The sequence below is a fragment of the Crotalus tigris genome, unplaced genomic scaffold (assembly GCF_016545835.1).
Source record: "Crotalus tigris isolate CLP2741 ecotype Arizona unplaced genomic scaffold, ASM1654583v1 scf7180000018202.2534663867:1097284, whole genome shotgun sequence".
NCBI classification, from domain to species: Eukaryota; Metazoa; Chordata; class Lepidosauria; order Squamata; family Viperidae; genus Crotalus; species Crotalus tigris.
In genome coordinates this window covers 976,192-992,883 of record NW_024096880.1, presented here as the reverse complement: position 1 = coordinate 992,883, position 16,692 = coordinate 976,192, and the positions used below count along the sequence as shown (strand labels likewise).

Genomic DNA, 16,692 nt, shown 5'->3' with positions numbered 1-16,692 from the left:
TAGAGACAGAGATATGTGCTTCCATCATAGAGATGTAGTACAATGAGGAAACAACTTTTCTGCACTGAATGCTATTTGTAAGCATGTAGAAGCATGCAATATCCTTCAGAAAATCATTCCAAAATGATTTTTTTAAAAAAGCTGAGAACAAATCTACATAATAATTGCATAGTTTGAACTAAATATATAAGTGATAATGCAAATCATTTACTGCAAGTTAACAGTAGACCTACCACTAAGAGATACAATATTTCATGAACAAAGTATTAGAAGAAAGTTTTACTTTAAGATTTTAGATGGAAACGTCAGTCGTGGTCCCTGTCTTCTTATTTTTAAGTAGCTGAAATAAGAGAAAGAGAAATAAGCTAAATAGACAAAATGATCTTGGGTTGCAATAACTATATTTACTGAATTTAAAAGCCAGAAATAATATTGCAGTTAGATAAGGAAAAATGGTATCATCCAAAACAAACTCCTTTAAAAGAATTTACTGAAAGCAATAGGAAGGATGCAATAAAAAAATCTGTATTCATATGAAGGGAAAAAATACAGAAAGGTATTAGAGTTTACTGGAAGAAAATACCATCAAAAGTAGAAAGAGGCTATTCCATAATAATAGATAGCATGTAATATTTTAGAGTAGTGGTTACCAATCTGGGGTCTCACAATGACTCATGGTCTATAAAGATATTATTGGTAGTTCCTGATTCAGGTTTATTGCTTACAGGTTCCACAAGCTTTACAGGATTTATTTATTCATTTATTCATTCATTTAATACATTTATATGATTGCTTATTTCATACACTTGACTCTGGGTGCCTAATAATTAAAAACAAAATGAAAATAGAACAAAACAACCAAAATTAAAAACAATAAAACATCAATAGCATAAAATAGGTGGTAAGAGAATTAATAATGTCCCACATTTCAATTAACCATGAAACAAATCATTCATAGTGCAAGGGCCCCAGGCTAGATGGAAAAGCAACATCTTAATATCTTGCAAAAGACCAAAAGGATTGAGCAATTTTAATCCCAGAAGGGATGGGATAGAGGCAAGGAATCAGAACCATTCCAGAACCAGAATCAATAGGCCCAAATAGATACTTTATTGCTGATCACCTATATCATAAGAATCTTGTCAGACTATGTTTCTTCCCTGTAACACGAGGGTTATAGAAATAAACTTCAGACTTTTCTTCCCCAAAACTGATTCCAAACTGGAATGTCTCTTTATTCCTACTGGATGGATCCCCTTCTCCTTCAACCAGTAATTCTACCACAGGATGATGTTCCAGATACTATGACTGAAAAGCTGCTCTATGTCCTGCCAGATGATACTTTTTAATGAACAGGACCCAGAGCAAGATTTGCAAGATTTGGCAATCTCCTTATAAGATTTTTGCTTTGATTTTCCATAAACTATATTTTAAGGTTTAATTTGAGGGGTACCATCCATGCCATGTTGCCTAGTGGTGGAATGGAATTCAAGACAGATTTATATCCTGGTCCCCTAATCTTTGGATGTTAAAGTTATGATCTGCAGAAAAGAGCAAGGTGGGATCTTCTGAATCATCTAGAGAAACTGAAAGGCTGCATAGTTAAATATAGACCAAGGACTAAATAATATTTTTTATTTACCTAGTGCAAGCCAAGTTGCTCAGATATGGATATGGATTATCCCATTTTCTCCTTACATGAATCTTGAGCAAGTTAGCTTTCAAGATAAATTTACCTGCAGTCTGTAGCTAATCAGGAATTTAAATTTTAGATCAGTTCTGTATTGTGTTGATGCTTATCTTACTGCCCATGGACATGAATGTGATTGAAGATACCTGATTTGGCATCCTTCCTTATTTCTTTTCAACCTGGTTCTTTTAATTTTAAAGTGTTCCTGTACTGGGGGAAAAATTAGAAGCATTACCTGTTTCAAGCAAAATTGGGCAAGCCTTGAGGTTCATAGGCATGACTGGAAAATAAAAGCTGTGGGTGTCTGTTGAAGAAAGAAAGATAACTTTGAAAGAATAGACTATTACCAAAGCAGAGAGTGGGAAAAAATACTTGCATGATTCTGTTACCTCAGCCAATCTTAATAAAAGATTTTATATCTTTAGCTTTTCTGTGGAACTGATTTCTTGATCTGGTCTACCTAGTAGGGCTGACACTGTAGCTCAGCATGCTGACTGGGGAATTCTGGGAGTTGAGGTCCATATATCTTCAAAGCCACCAGAATTGAGAAATGCTTTTGTAGCTACATACGTACTTTGAAATGGAGCTACTTGAACCTCAAAAGAAGATAGGAGGGAGTTATGAATGATAGGGATTCAGGAAGAGTCATGGGGAACATTCCCATCAGTTTGCCTTCTAGTCAATTGATCTTCCTCGAAATAGAAAACATCATAGCTGCCATAGTTGCCCATTTGTGACAGACCTACAACATGCTCTCCAAATTGAGTTTATATACATTTAGGAATTTCAAGACAGTTGACACTGAAATGGGAGATTCACAAATCATTGAATCAATATTTATGCTCTTTTTAAACAAGGGTCCTTAAAAGACCTGCCTTTATTGCAGAATACTGCTTTTTACAGCTACCCAGAGTTTTTAGTTTAGTATGTACTACTATAAAAAAGTTTTTGGGGGAGTAAGGTGGCTAGTAGAAAATGAGAATGAGCAGACAATCTACAAAAATAACAAAATCATCTAATATAATCATTTCCTAGCCCAAAGTATGAGAATATATGATTTTCTTTCAATAGCACTTCCTCTTACATGCTTGCTTCAGAATAAAGAATAAGTAAAATTTACTGAATCAAACCTAACCCCTCTTTTTTTAAAAGCAACCATTTAGAATCATCCCTAATAGTCATTGGTTGATGTTCTGAGATGTTTACTGTGGTAACATTACAAAGTTAATGTCATAGAGGTGGCGCAGCAGTTAGAATGCAGTACTGCAGGCCACTTTAGCTGACTGAGTTCAGCAGGTCAGCGGTTCAAATCTCACCGGCTCAAGGTTGACTCAGCCTTCCATCCTTCCGGGGTAGGTAAAATGAGGACCCAGATTGTTGGGGGCAATGTAAATATATATATACATTGCTTACTGGTGTACACCACTTAGAGAGTGCTTGCACTTAAAGCGGTATATAAGTCTCATAAATAAATAAAATATTTTTCAAAAAAGGCTTCCAATCTCTTGGCACCAATAGGATCTTCTCTTGGAATTTAAATAACACATTTGAAAAAGGAATTTTTGATGAAACTGAGGGGGAGAGAGAAAATACCCACTATAGACCATAATCTTTAGATTAGCCAGCTATTTCTTTGCTTTGGCTTTCATGACACAAACAGAGGATTAAATGCACTGATGCAATTACTTTCCTGTCTCATTTGTTTTTCATCTCTTCTTGAGTATATTGCAATTTATTTTTAGCATCATTTTCAGTAAAATGAAGTTGGCTTTATTTTTCTGGTCATTGCCCAGGGAGAGTTTATGCTTCTGAGTTTCATTTCCTCAGAAAAATTTAATGTCTTTGTCCATTAATGAGGCTTATACCTGCATTGATTTACTAAAGCATGTGATATGCCTACAGAGGCATTTGCCTTATATTAATAGCCATCCCCTTTTTACATGACTGTAAGCATATGTAGGTCAATTGTAATGTACTGATATATTCTCAGTAATGTTCTCTGCAAATTAGTGGCTTTTCATGTTCTTAGCCAACTGTAAATTATTTAAGATAAAGACTTTCCAATTATTTTCCTATTTTGCACTGATTACATATCTATATAGTTGATAGCTATTTCCATAGTTCAGATGGCACAATGTAAAATATAATCTATTTTCTACAAATTATATGCCGTTCTATTGAGAACATGAAAGAGTAGGCATATGTTTGTTGTTTTAAAAAATGGCATTCAAGTGTCTGTAAATGTCTACTAACTATAGCCGGTCAAAGTATCAACCACCTCAGGACCTCTTATTTCTTATTAATTGCATTAGAAATGGTTATTTGTTTATTTATTTATTTATTTTCTTGCTTCCACATGTTATTACATGCAGGAAAACTATTGTATTTCCACCTTTTTCTCATAATATTTCCAATTTACAATAGTAATAGTTTAAGAGATCCTTGTTGATACATAGAAATAATATTAGAGTGTTGCTCCTGCAAGAATAATTCAATTTCAGTAAATTGCTTGTTCTTTATGTAGACTGAATTCTTATCCTCACTATAGAGTGGATCGAGCTTAGTTTACTTATGCTAGTTTTGGTTCTTGTTATTTTAAAATCTGTTAAAATACAATTTTATTTTCAAATTATGAAACATCTTCCAGAAGCTTTCTTTAATGAATATACATCTCCAAGATAGTCCACTGTTGCACTGTATTTATTTTTTAAACAGGCCCATAAGGAAACCATATTTTTTCCTCAACTTATCTCCTGCCATTATTTCCATGGACCAATTGTAATACATGTGACACTTGCCATGCTTTCTAAGCAGTCCATCTAGCAGAACCTCAAGGTTTCAGGTAATCTGTATTCAGTCAAGGAACAGCACAAAATGAAAGTGAGACAGACAAATAGAAAATACAAAGCAACAATTCAGGCCCAAGATCCTTTCAAGCAGAAGAGAAAAATAGCATTATAGCATAGACTACAGTAGTTCTCAAAAATGTGATATTTTCATCCTTAAAACTACAATCTATAACTAGAATAGAGCATAATAAATTTAGAGCCATCCCTAAAACTATAAAGTATTTTAATAGTTCATCTATAATCCATAAAATTATAACATTGTGAAACTGGACAAAAGGGTAATAAAATTGTCCCTGTACCTGCTTTTGCATTATTTCTATTGCAGCAACATAAAACCTGCTGGAGTTACTAAGCAAGTGATAAATCTTCTAAAACAGGGGTCTCAAATTGCCACGCCCATCCCAGCTCCGGCAATGCAAAAAAAGTTGTGATACGTCACAACACATCATGTGACATGGTGAGTTTGACACCTGTGTTCTAAAAGGAACTACAAAGCTTTCTTTTGAAGTGCTTGACCAACCTTCTAGCTACTTTGTGCAATAGGGGCATCATGAGATTGGTCCAAATTACCCTGTAAAATTTACACTATAATAATAGTTTCTCATTAGCATATGTGGGCAGGTATGTTCAATTAGTGGGATATTAGCATACCTGTATTGCAGTAATGTAGAAGGAATTATGTTTTCTGTCACAGAATTGTGTAGCAGCTGTCCAGATGAAGTTGGAGACACAAACTCAAACTTGTAGTCTTTATTGTCATCATCCATAAAGAAAAAACACAAGATAGTCAGGAACACAGTAACATGATGAGGCAAATTAAACAATATATAGAACACACAGAAGAAAAAGGGGAAAAAAGAGAAACTCCCCTTTTATACTTATAGCAACCAATCATAGTGTAGATTGCATCATGCATGAGTCAGCATTCTAACTAATCAACTACAAATGTGTGTTCTGGCCTTTTGAACACTTTACTGTTTCTGCTACTAAATTCAATATCCTAACATTTTCTCTAGGTTAAAAAAACCACTGTTGTCAGCTTGGGAAATGATAGTATATAAATAATTTGCTAGTTTTCATAGACATTAACAACCCAAAGTTTGTAATCTATTTACTTAACCAGATGCTTCATATCTTTTATTCCTTGGATGAACATTTTCTTAGCTGGAACATGTCCCAATGGCATTAAAAATGGTGCCCAAGACATCTTTTATGTGAGCTTCTGCCTTCTCACCAATTTCCTATTTGAGTAACAATTGAAGGTGGCAAGTCTCGTGAAAAATTTGTACTTTTAGCCAATGATTAACTATCAAACTCCAAGCTGAAATTTAGGCATTCTTATCTCCAGTCTAAGATGGATGTTGGCTGTCCCATTAGGGATTGCAAGGATGGCTATCAAGAATTCCATCTGCACCAACTCCACTTCATTCATGTTGGCACAAATTCCCACCTCCTTGCTACATAGAATTTGTGCCCAAAATTTTTCTTTGAAATGTTTTAACCTAACTCTTAGAAAAGTGTTTGAATATAAATTCTGCACAGAAAAAGGAGGTATGTGTCATTATATTTTTTTCCCCAAAGGTCTGTTTTAGATGTTAAATCAAGACAGCTTTAACATCTAAACAAGCCACATACAGGGAGAATTTTATTTCTGAGTCTTGATGAAGAATGAAAATACGATCTGTTGTTGACCTCACTTCTATAAATCCTGCCTACTCATTCCCAATTAGATTTCTGATTCTCTCCAGTCTTGTAGTTTGTGATGTAAGTGTCTAGTATATTATTTCCTAACCACATACAGAAGGCTAATGGCACTATAATTAACCAGACTGTTATTGTGATCTTTTTTTTATAAATTGGTATGACTATTGTGATCCTCAATTCTTTTAGAATATTACCAGTTTAACTAATAAATGTTAACAGGGATGTGAGGAGAGGCGCCCACCAGTTTAGCACAGTAGCCAACAAGATTTATCCAAGGTGCAATTATTGCTAATTGAAATAGACTCAAGGCAGAAGTTAAGGGTCCTAAGAGAAGATTATGTTGGGGGGGGGGGAAATAGCTTTTCCTTGCAAAAAGTTCAACAGACTGATCTGGGTGTTTCTTATCAGAGTGTGCTACTTGTATATGCTCTCCACTTAGCCATTTCCAGCGTTATACAATTCACAATCATTCATTGCCAATTCATTTTCAACCGGGTCCTTATTTTATGTTTCCATATCTTCAATAACTTTTCTACTAAAGTACACAAATAATCCACTTTATTTTTGTCATTTATGTATAACTTGCAATCATGCACTCCATTTCTTCTGTGAAATAAAATATCTTGCTGTTGATACTTCAGCATTCAGATCCATATTGCTTCATACAAGCTACTATATTATGTGAGAATCATTGCTTTCTCAATCAACAGAATGCATCATTTATGTACTATACTCCTCTATTTTCACCAGATACATTTCTTGTACCCTGTCTTGCATCAAGGTAGCATCCCACATTCTTGTCTTCTTTCTCCTTAGTCTTGGGCATTCCACGCATTTTCCTGCCTGTTTTTCTCCCAATATTCCATGACCTCTTCTACACATGCTCTTACTGTAGTCAGGACACACCTCAACTCCATAACCATGCTAAAGATCCCATAATTCACTTTATCATAACCTTTCTCTAAATCAACAAATATATAATAAACTTCAGTGTCATACAAATTGCAGCCATTTGTGGGAAATGGTTTCTAATGATGGTCTAAGTTTATTTCAAGGATAGAACAGGATTTTCTTGTTAAAACTACTTGGTTTCCATTTGCATTTTTTTCTAGAAAGTAACTTCCTCACTGATATTTGTTTGTACTGAAGCGTGCATTCTCTTAATCTTTAGTGCCTCATAACTGTCCTTTACAACAGGGATTCCCAACTCCTGGTCCATGGACTGGTACTGGCCCACAGCATGCCGGCAACCAGGCTGCACAAACAAGCAAAGCCCCATCTGTGAGATGCAGGCAGCACACAAAACCATGCCCCCTCTGGTCCATGGAAAAACCTCTCTCCATGGAATCGGTCCCTGGTGCCCAAAAGGTTGGGGACCTCTGCTTTACAAAACATCAATATCAAATACGATTCTATTCGGGTTGTCATTTAATCAGAAAACAAAATGTTTATCATCTTGCTATGGTGACTTTTTTGGCCTGAAATTCTTAGACGAACTTTAATGTATAGCTTGAAGCAATCTTATAAGAGAAAGCTTACAATCATGTCAGCCAAATTAATAAATACGCATTAAGCAGGGTTGGTGTTGTAAATTATTGAACTGTTCCTGAATAGATACAATAGAACAGACAAACAAACAGATACTGCAGAAATCAAATTACTTTAACTACCAACCTCACAAATCATGTTCTTGTTGTTCCCTAGTAGGACCTCTTCTTTCTCTATTTTCTTCAACTCCACACAAGCCAGAAATGAATCTTTTCAAAATTATATGAGCAACTGTGTGAAACATTACATCTTGTGGTAGAAATTAGGTTTTCCTTGAACCAGGGGCAGTCTTCAGAGTGTAGAAATAAAAACAAATGTTTGTCTTCAAATTTCAGTCATACTGTGTGAGAAACAGAGAACTATTAAATGCTGCAACTGCATTGCATTAAATGCACTTAAAAGATTGCATTAAAATTAAACATTCCATGCTTAATTTATATTAAATTGTATTAAACATATACTTTATGCAAAATGAAAAAAAAAATAAAGAAAACTCTAGTACTGATATTCTGTTTGAAGATGATTTGGTCATGTTGCAGGGTTGTTTATCTATTATTCAACAATAGCCCGCATTTTCATGAGAATGAACAATATTCAGCTAATATAACCTGTAATTTCCTGCTGTAGATGTTAATAAAAATGCCATGTTCCAAAAACATCTACCTGCTAAACCTGATAGGAGAGGAAAATTGTCTGCCATGAGTATATACTAGAGTCAGTTGTGGTCTAGGTCACCAATGGGTCTAATGTCCTTGCAGCCCAGAAGTTTCTTCACTTGGATAAATGAGATTTTTTAAAAATAAGAAAATTATCATCTAACACAGACATGTCAAAGTCATGACATCATGTGACGTCGCACAACGTATTGGGCCAGTTTTGCCATTGCCAGCATGGGGTGGGCGTGGCTTCCATGTGATGCGTCCGGCCCACAGGCCGGCAGTTCAACACCCCTGATCTAATACCTCCTTAACAAAACTTGCAATTAGCTGCATATAAAAAGGAAGCAACTCAAGCACAACCCAATAAGCACAGAAAGGAAGACAGAAATGCTTTTGAAGGCATAGCAAACAAAATTGATGGGAAGTAGAAAATGAGTTTGAAGTCAAGAGACCAAGCCACTAGACATCTGCAAATTATCATGCTTAAGATGTTATTTAATTACATTTCAAAGGAAGCGGACTTTTTAATGTTTGTTTTAGGATTGAAATGAGCTTTTAGCCAAACAAGGAATTATATTCAATTGAATAAACACTTTTCTCATTGGGAACTATATACAGTACTATGCTGTTCTCTAGAAGATCTACAGAATACTTATTTTTCCCTAATCAGATCCAAATTCAGGAACAAATTGTAGGTTCTAGATTATTATGGTATGACCTGTTATGCTGTGATTGAGAAAACTGTAACAGAGGATACTCTTAAATACACAAATTCTATGACTCACCAGATCAAACGGCAGAAAATCAATGTTGCACTGAGTCATATTTATGAAACTATTTTTTAAAAAATCCTGCTATTTATGTGAAGTAGCAAAAAACCTGCCTGTAAAGCACTACCAGCCAATAAAATATAACTGGAAGAATAGTTCTTATAGATTGCAAATTCTGAAGTCTTGTTACACTCTAGTTTTAATTAGAGATTACTTACTTATTCTACTGTTATAATAAATTCATTGTATTTACTGTATAATACTAATATCATACATATGGTAACATGATAAAGTCTTTTTCTTCCTTTTTATTTAAAAAAATGGTATGGTACCTACTTATTCTCAGTGACTCTGGTGGCTTACAAAAATTATTTGTTTACTACCTATGTTTTTGGTTTTGCCTTACCATATATCTTGAAATACTTGACACCCAGTTTTTATTTTAATAGTTTTCATTCCATTTCAGAGACATTTACTGTAAGGCTGTTGTGATTTGATACCATCACAACAGAACATGTGTACTGCAGAGTTTGAACTGTGATTCTGAACCTTTCATTTCCTATCACTCACTGCAAAGCTTCAAAACCTGAACTGGATGTATAATCCCTTCTGACCATTTTGTATATACCTTTTATGACATCTAATGAAATTGGTATTATTACTTTCAGGATCTTGTTTACCAGGTGTTCGTATCAAATTAGATTTATGGCATTTTGCAGCAACAGATGCCCAAAATGTTACAGCTGATTTCATTCTTCCCACCCCAAACCACAGGAATAGTCAGTCTGCAGCTGCTCCAACACAGATTCAGAAGAGAAATTAAACTAGTGCCTAGCCAGGCAGCTTTCCTTTAATATAATCACCATTCATTTCACTGGGACTCCTAAATAATTCCCCCAAGTGGATCATATAATTCCATTTTGTATGTGTATGTGTAAGATGGAATTCAAGCCTTTCTAAATAAATATTATAGAATATTTATATGTGCATATACTCAATGGGGTAAAATGTTCTAAATCATGAAAATGTGATAATTTTGTCTCTGAGTTTCATGTTATTGCCTGTGAGATAGTGAATATTGACAGTTTCAAATACAATTTATTGGTGGTCATGATGGGGAGATAGAAACAAGAGATATAGTCATAAAAAGAAGTCAATGTGGCTGGTATATTAAATAACTTCAAAATGTAAAATCTACATAAACTATTTCAATAGGAGGACTTTTTTCTAAACAGAATAGAAAATAATTTTATCAATGACACAAAAATCTCTTCTCCAAACTGACAATTAGGGATTCATTATTCTTGGTTTTGTACACTGGATGAACCTTGCTTGAATTTGTCATGCTGCTTAGTTACTAGCAGCATGATCCAGCATATTCAGAAGTAAATTCCATTGACATCTGTGGCTTCATTTCCAGGCATATGGACATACTGTATAACAGCAGATCATAGGCTACATGTCACATATAGTCCTTGGTTGACTTCCCTTTAACCTGTGAACTCTTTACTAAGTCTCAGTAGTTTTGCTCTTTCTTTTCTGCTATGTAGTTGATTGACAATGCAGATAGCTGCAGAGCTCATCTATTGGCATGCATTTCAGCAATTATTGGAGTGAGACTGCATTAGCTCAGATGCTTCCAACAATTTTCAGTTGGAAAATATAGAGCAGGAAGGCACACAGTGGTAATTAAATTTGATAGGGAGGAAAAGATGGGAAAAGATAATGGTGATAGACAAAAATGAATGAATGCTTGTGTGTTTATGGACATATATAACAATGGGGGACATAGATTTTCTGTTCCAAGCATTGAATCTTCAGCAGCACAGCTGCAAAGTTTGTGGAGGAGGGGAGATTGTAATGATTCTCCAAAACACTTTAATGGTGACCCAGAAAATAGAACGTGAGCAGCAGAATTTGAAGTTGGATTGTAGGGACAAATTGGGATTCCTGCTTATGTTGCTCAGTGTATTCCCTTCTGAGCTTCTTACCTCATCTCCAACTATTTCTCCCAGTCCACATATTGACAGCTTCCAGACATTGGATCCAGATTTCAACTAGGTATCATTGGCATATTAATGATACTTTACCCCAAGCCAGTAAATAAACAGTAAATAAACAACTTCATGTAAATAAAATAGTGGAGAGGGTTGACCCTTGGAGTATCTGATGCTTAAAGCAGGAGTCAGAATCTTTATTCTGCATGGGGGCCAGAGGCCCCTGCCACTGTTCCTCATTCTCCATCTCATAGTGCATTCTTACCCGCACCAGGTGTGGGACTTGTTGCTCTGCCCATGATGAAGTGACTAATGAAGTGACTAATGACCAAATGGCAGCTTGTGGAGGTGGTGAGGATTATCTTCAGCTCTCTTATAGTTGGGTGAATATATTTGTTTTGTGGACTACAGATGGATAATTTTGGGTGGTGGTCATATTGAGCCCCTGCTTCATGGTTTGCTCACTCCTGGCCAGCAAGTTTCATCTTCTCTTCCCCACCACACAGAAACTGAAACTATCAACTCAAGAAGGAATGGTCCCAGCCAGAGAGTGGTCCCTCAACCCTCAACCCACCCAATTTTCACAGTCCAGAAGGATACTAGAGCTGATGGATTCAAAAGTCACCAAGGGATCCAAAAGGATAGATATTACTACCCATCTTAGGTCTTCAGTATGTCATTGATGAGAAGGATCAACATAGTTTTTGTTCTGTGCCTCAGCTTGAAAGTTGTCTGGAAGACATCCCTTTGCAGCTACAGCCATCTTTCAGGGGAGGAAGGGCAAGGATTTTTAAAATATTATTTATATATTTTTTTGTTTCTCTTAGTGCTTAATGTATTGAGACTACTAATCATGAATAAACAAACAGTTACATAATTGAAATAGGAATTTTCAGTTGAAAAGGGCCATTTTTTACAAGAACACTCTTAATTCATATAAAGGTTTTCATGCTATATCAGGGCTCATACAACATGCATTGGTCATTGAAATAAGACCTTTTAATTTATTTTCAAAGAAAAACACAATATAAATATAAGCATGGACTTCCAGGATCTGTGGGGTGAGAGGTGAGATGGCCTATTTAAAGATCTCTGTCAGTTGTTTTGTTAATTTTATCCTTGATGACCATTGTTTGTTGTTCTTCTTTACTATTTTTTGTAAAAAAATATTTTAACTTGTTAGTCATCGGCAAACATTTAAATGAATTTGATGAATTATAAAATAAATAAGAGTAACAATTTTGTTATAATATATCTTGCAAGCATACTGTATCAGGAAAAAAAAATGTTTGGGGAGGCCATTTTATTTTATAACGCAGCTCATTTTTTATGAAGTTATATTCACTGCCTTTCTAGATACCACTATGAGAAATTTACCTTTGTCTGCTGCAATGCAACAAAGTTTTCCAAATGGTAATATGTATATACCATTGCAGAATTTCCCTCAATTTCTTTTATTTGTGACTGTTTTCTTCTGTTCTTCCCTCTTAGGCCCTGCCGCAAAAAAGAAGTATGTCAGTTATAACAACCTGGTAATCTAATCCGCTGCATCAGACGGAATCATGGGAGGATGGAGATTTTCATCCATTCAGTCACCAAACCTTATGTAGGCCTGTTCCTGAAGCTGCTGAGTATGCACTGCTGGAAGAGTTGAAAGGCCAGGCACTCATTATGGAGGATCCAAGTATTCTGGACAGCTGCTCAATGAAAATATTCTTACAATATTCTTGGCTTAATAAGTCACTGGCACTGCCATTAGGCTGTGATGTTGGACCTTTTTCTTTGTTTGGGAGACATTATCTCTGAGCTCCAATCTGCAACACTGGCCTAGCATCTCTGGGTGGATTGCAATTGGCAAAGTTGACTTTCATGGGGATATTTTTTTGTCTTTATATGTACTTCCAAACTGCAAGTTTTTCAACTTTCTGTACAGTTTGTGAGGATTTTCTTCTTTTTTTGTGTGTGCATTCTTTTCACATATTGCCATTTACGTTGTTTCAGAGGATTAACAATGGTTTGGAATGCACAGCCTCAGGCAAGCAAGCTCTGTTCGTTTCACAGCACATTCAGTAGGGAGAGAGAAAAAAAAAATAAAGACACCCACACCCCCTTCCCTCAAGATTGGGAAGCATTTATATTTGTGACATGTATGATCACAATGGAATACCTACAATTCATACAAGTTTTTTATTTATTTATTTTAAAAAGGGAGAAAAAAGTCTAAGACCAAAAACTGTGCTGATTAAACGAGCCCCTTCCCTGTTCCTCACCTTTACCTCCACCTTCATCCTTTGCCTTTCAAAATTCTGATGGCAACAGAAAAAGCAGAACAGTTTGCTGAGCTTTGATAGAGGTCGTCTCAGTATTTGGAATGCATGCCAGTAGCGTAATTTGTTCATATTTTATGTTAAGTATTTGTATTTCTACTTTTCTGATATTTTTTTTTGGTTTGTTTTTCATTAAGTATATAATTTTGCAATAATTTCAATAATTCTTATGCTGTTTGGGAGAAAGAAAATGGCTTTTACATGTCTTGAATTTCTTTTCCCCTCTTTGTTGATGCCCTAACTGACTGACCGGTGTGATTAAAAAAAAAAGAATTTTAAGGAAAAAAGCATGTATGTTTTATACTGTTTGTAATAAGTAATTTCGTTGATCTTGCTGCTTATGTGCCAATTTAGTGAGAACAAATCTTTGCTGCAAAACTCCCCCCTTTCCGTATTCTCAATCCTGTGATATTGTCCAAGAATGTATCAATAAAACATTTTGGTTAAATTTTCTTTATGTATGGTAACAATGCCTGTATTTTGAGAGCTGTCAAGATGAGAAAGACAAGCGGATGCATGAATGTGAGCCTTTCTAGCAGGTCTGCTTTCTGTGCAAAGGAAGAATGGATTCTAAAAAGTGGAAGCTATCATTTACTCAAAGAAAATTTCACAGATATGTTATTCTGATGCTGGGAAACTTTCAGATTACTATACATGCAATGGTAAAAGCAATCGTTGCTTATAGAACTACTTGACTATAAACACTGACCACACAACAGACAAAAATGTATAATATACTGGAGACTACACACTAACTTCAAAGTAGGTACATAGTAGGTACATGAATCAATCTTTGAATAACTCTTAATCAGAATTTGTGGGAATTTGGCTCAAATAGTAGTAATAAGTGCTTGATATTGTAAGAAAATGAAGAAATTATTCACTCAACAGGAATTACATATCATTTTTTTGTACAGTCTACTGATGCCGACTGCTTTTTCTAGGTAGCAAATGTTATGGAATGTCCTGTAAAGAGACATGACACCCTACTAGACAACTTATGGTTCATTGGTCTTTATTTCAGAGATAAATTGCTTACCTAAATGGAGAATCAGAATGACCATGAATGGACAAAATCAGTGGGAGTAGGAATGATTCCAGCTTCCTCAATGACTTTCCTTGTATGAAACTGGAAGGAAACATTGGGAATGAAAATAATGTGACTAGCTGACTGTGGCAGTGCAGCAGCATGGCAGCACTAAAGTGGCCACAACTTCCAAATTTAAATCCAAGAGGAGTCCTGGGTCCTGGGTTTTGAACATATTCTGTAAGGTGTCATACGTTGATTCCAAAATTGTGATGGCTCATTTCACCCCATTGAACAATGGGGTGAACAATTCATTGAACAAACAATGAAACTACAAGAGTTTTAGTAGCATATAGATTACCAAACACAATATGAAAAGAAATGATCCAGGTGTTTGAGGAGAGAGAGAGAGAGAGAGAGAGAGAGAGAGAGAGAGAAAGAGAGAGAGAAAGAGAGAGAGAGAGAGAGAAACTGCTATATGTTATATGTCAACTAAGTATTACGAGGATGTTACAGGTCAGCTGTGAATTACATTTTTAATATGCTGAATAGCTACAGTATGATTTCAGGAAAGCAAATTTTAATTCTGTACAGCATGGAAAAAAAAAGCTTAAAAAGCTAAATATGTCATGTTTCTCCGAAAAGAAGACCCAGTTTTATTTATTTTTTTTTGCCTCCAAAAGAGGCACCATGTCTTATTTTCAGGGGATGTCTTTTTCCTTGTCTCACCTTGCAGCCGCCCAACTGGCCCATTTCTTCTACAGCTGCTCATTGCCACTTGTGCGTATTGCCCCCGGCCTCCATTTTTCTGTCAGAGGCCTTCAGGAAAGGCCTCTGCAGCTGATAACTTAGCTCCAGATTGCCATGCACAGCATCCGCTGGCCTCCAGGGGGCACTGCACGCATCAATCCGGAGCCCCATTCTCAGCTTAAGAGGCCTTTACTGAAGGCCTCTGATGGCAAAATGGAGGCTGGGCTGATGCACAAGAATGATGGTGAGTGGCTGCAGAAGAAGTGGACCATGAGATGAGGAAGGTGTTGGGGCATGGGAGGCCTTGCTGCAACAGTAAGCAGGTGTGGGGCAGCTCCATCCCTACCCCCACCCTAACTTGATTTTTAGGCATGCCCTTCGCCCCAAAACTAGGGCTCATTTTGGGGGTAGGGCTTAAATTAGGCCCACTCCCAAAATCAAGCTAGGCTTATTTTCGGGGTAGGTCTTATTTTGGGGAAACATGGTATATGATGAAAGGAAAAGAGTTGGGCAACCAATATAGGAAAACCAACATAATTTATTCTGCCTCCAGATGAGAAAGCAAATTTGCATGCTAACTTCAGGAAAGGCAGCAATATTTGGTTTCTAATGTGAAGATGATATTCTAAAATATTTATCATTCCATTTTATCTAAACAACATGGTAAATTACACTGATGAATGGTAATCAGCATCAAAACAAAATATGTGAACACAGAAAAAGGCTAAAAATGAAGGCTTCTGTGTATTCTAACAAAGTTGACTGAACTTTGAGGCATTATATTAAATGGCTGGAAAAGTGGTTGCTCTAGAACTTTTCTGGAAGTCATTCATCAGTGGGAGCATGTTTCTGTGGAATGGGTATCTAGAGACTTTTCCTTGTTTCCACCTAACCATGGCACAAACCTAAGGAAGAGACATGCTATATTTTTTTAGCGTGTTGTGATCTCACAATTTTGTGGTTAGCACAAAACATGGACTATATTTTCCTCCATCAGCCAATACCTTCCAAGGGCTGTGTCAAAATCTGTAAAATCTATTAAGCCTTGTCCCCTGAGTTTGTTGCTTGCTTTGAAAAAGATTGGTCTCTTGGCTTTAATTATACATACTGTGGTTTAAAGTTATTTAAGTTATTTGTATTACCTTGTTAGCCACCCAGACTCAACACATTGAAATGGGCACCCATATAAATCAAACAAGTTAAACTTAGCTGTGAGGAAAGGCTCATATATTAAAGGGAAACATTCTATGAGAAATAGCAGTAATTATGCTCCCCATCTATCCATGTACCCTTGCAGAATTTGGGAAGATATTTATATAGCAATAGCAGTACCACTTAGACTTATATACTGCTCCATAGTGTTTTTCTGCA

At 35.9% G+C, this 16,692-nt stretch overlaps 1 protein-coding gene and 1 long non-coding RNA gene across 3 annotated transcripts in view; one reads left to right on the top strand and one right to left on the bottom strand.

The window, feature by feature from the left end:
- Window positions 1-13,952, top strand: part of GRM7 (glutamate metabotropic receptor 7) — a 102,960-nt gene extending 89,008 nt beyond the window's left edge. For both annotated transcript variants that reach the window (XM_039348918.1, XM_039348917.1), the window contains one exon: window positions 12,709-13,952. In XM_039348918.1, coding sequence (XP_039204852.1) covers window positions 12,709-12,758 — 50 coding nt within the window. In that variant the 3' untranslated portion in view covers window positions 12,759-13,952. The remainder of the gene's footprint in view (window positions 1-12,708) is intronic.
- On the bottom strand, window positions 209-12,700 carry LOC120310481. Its single transcript, XR_005557368.1, has 6 exons — window positions 12,595-12,700; window positions 11,792-11,980; window positions 7,918-8,131; window positions 5,191-5,287; window positions 1,926-1,994; window positions 209-340 (listed from the first exon to the last, which is right to left on the bottom strand). It is a non-coding gene; the product is annotated as an uncharacterized LOC120310481 (long non-coding RNA).
- Window positions 13,953-16,692: the final 2,740 nt, after the last annotated feature.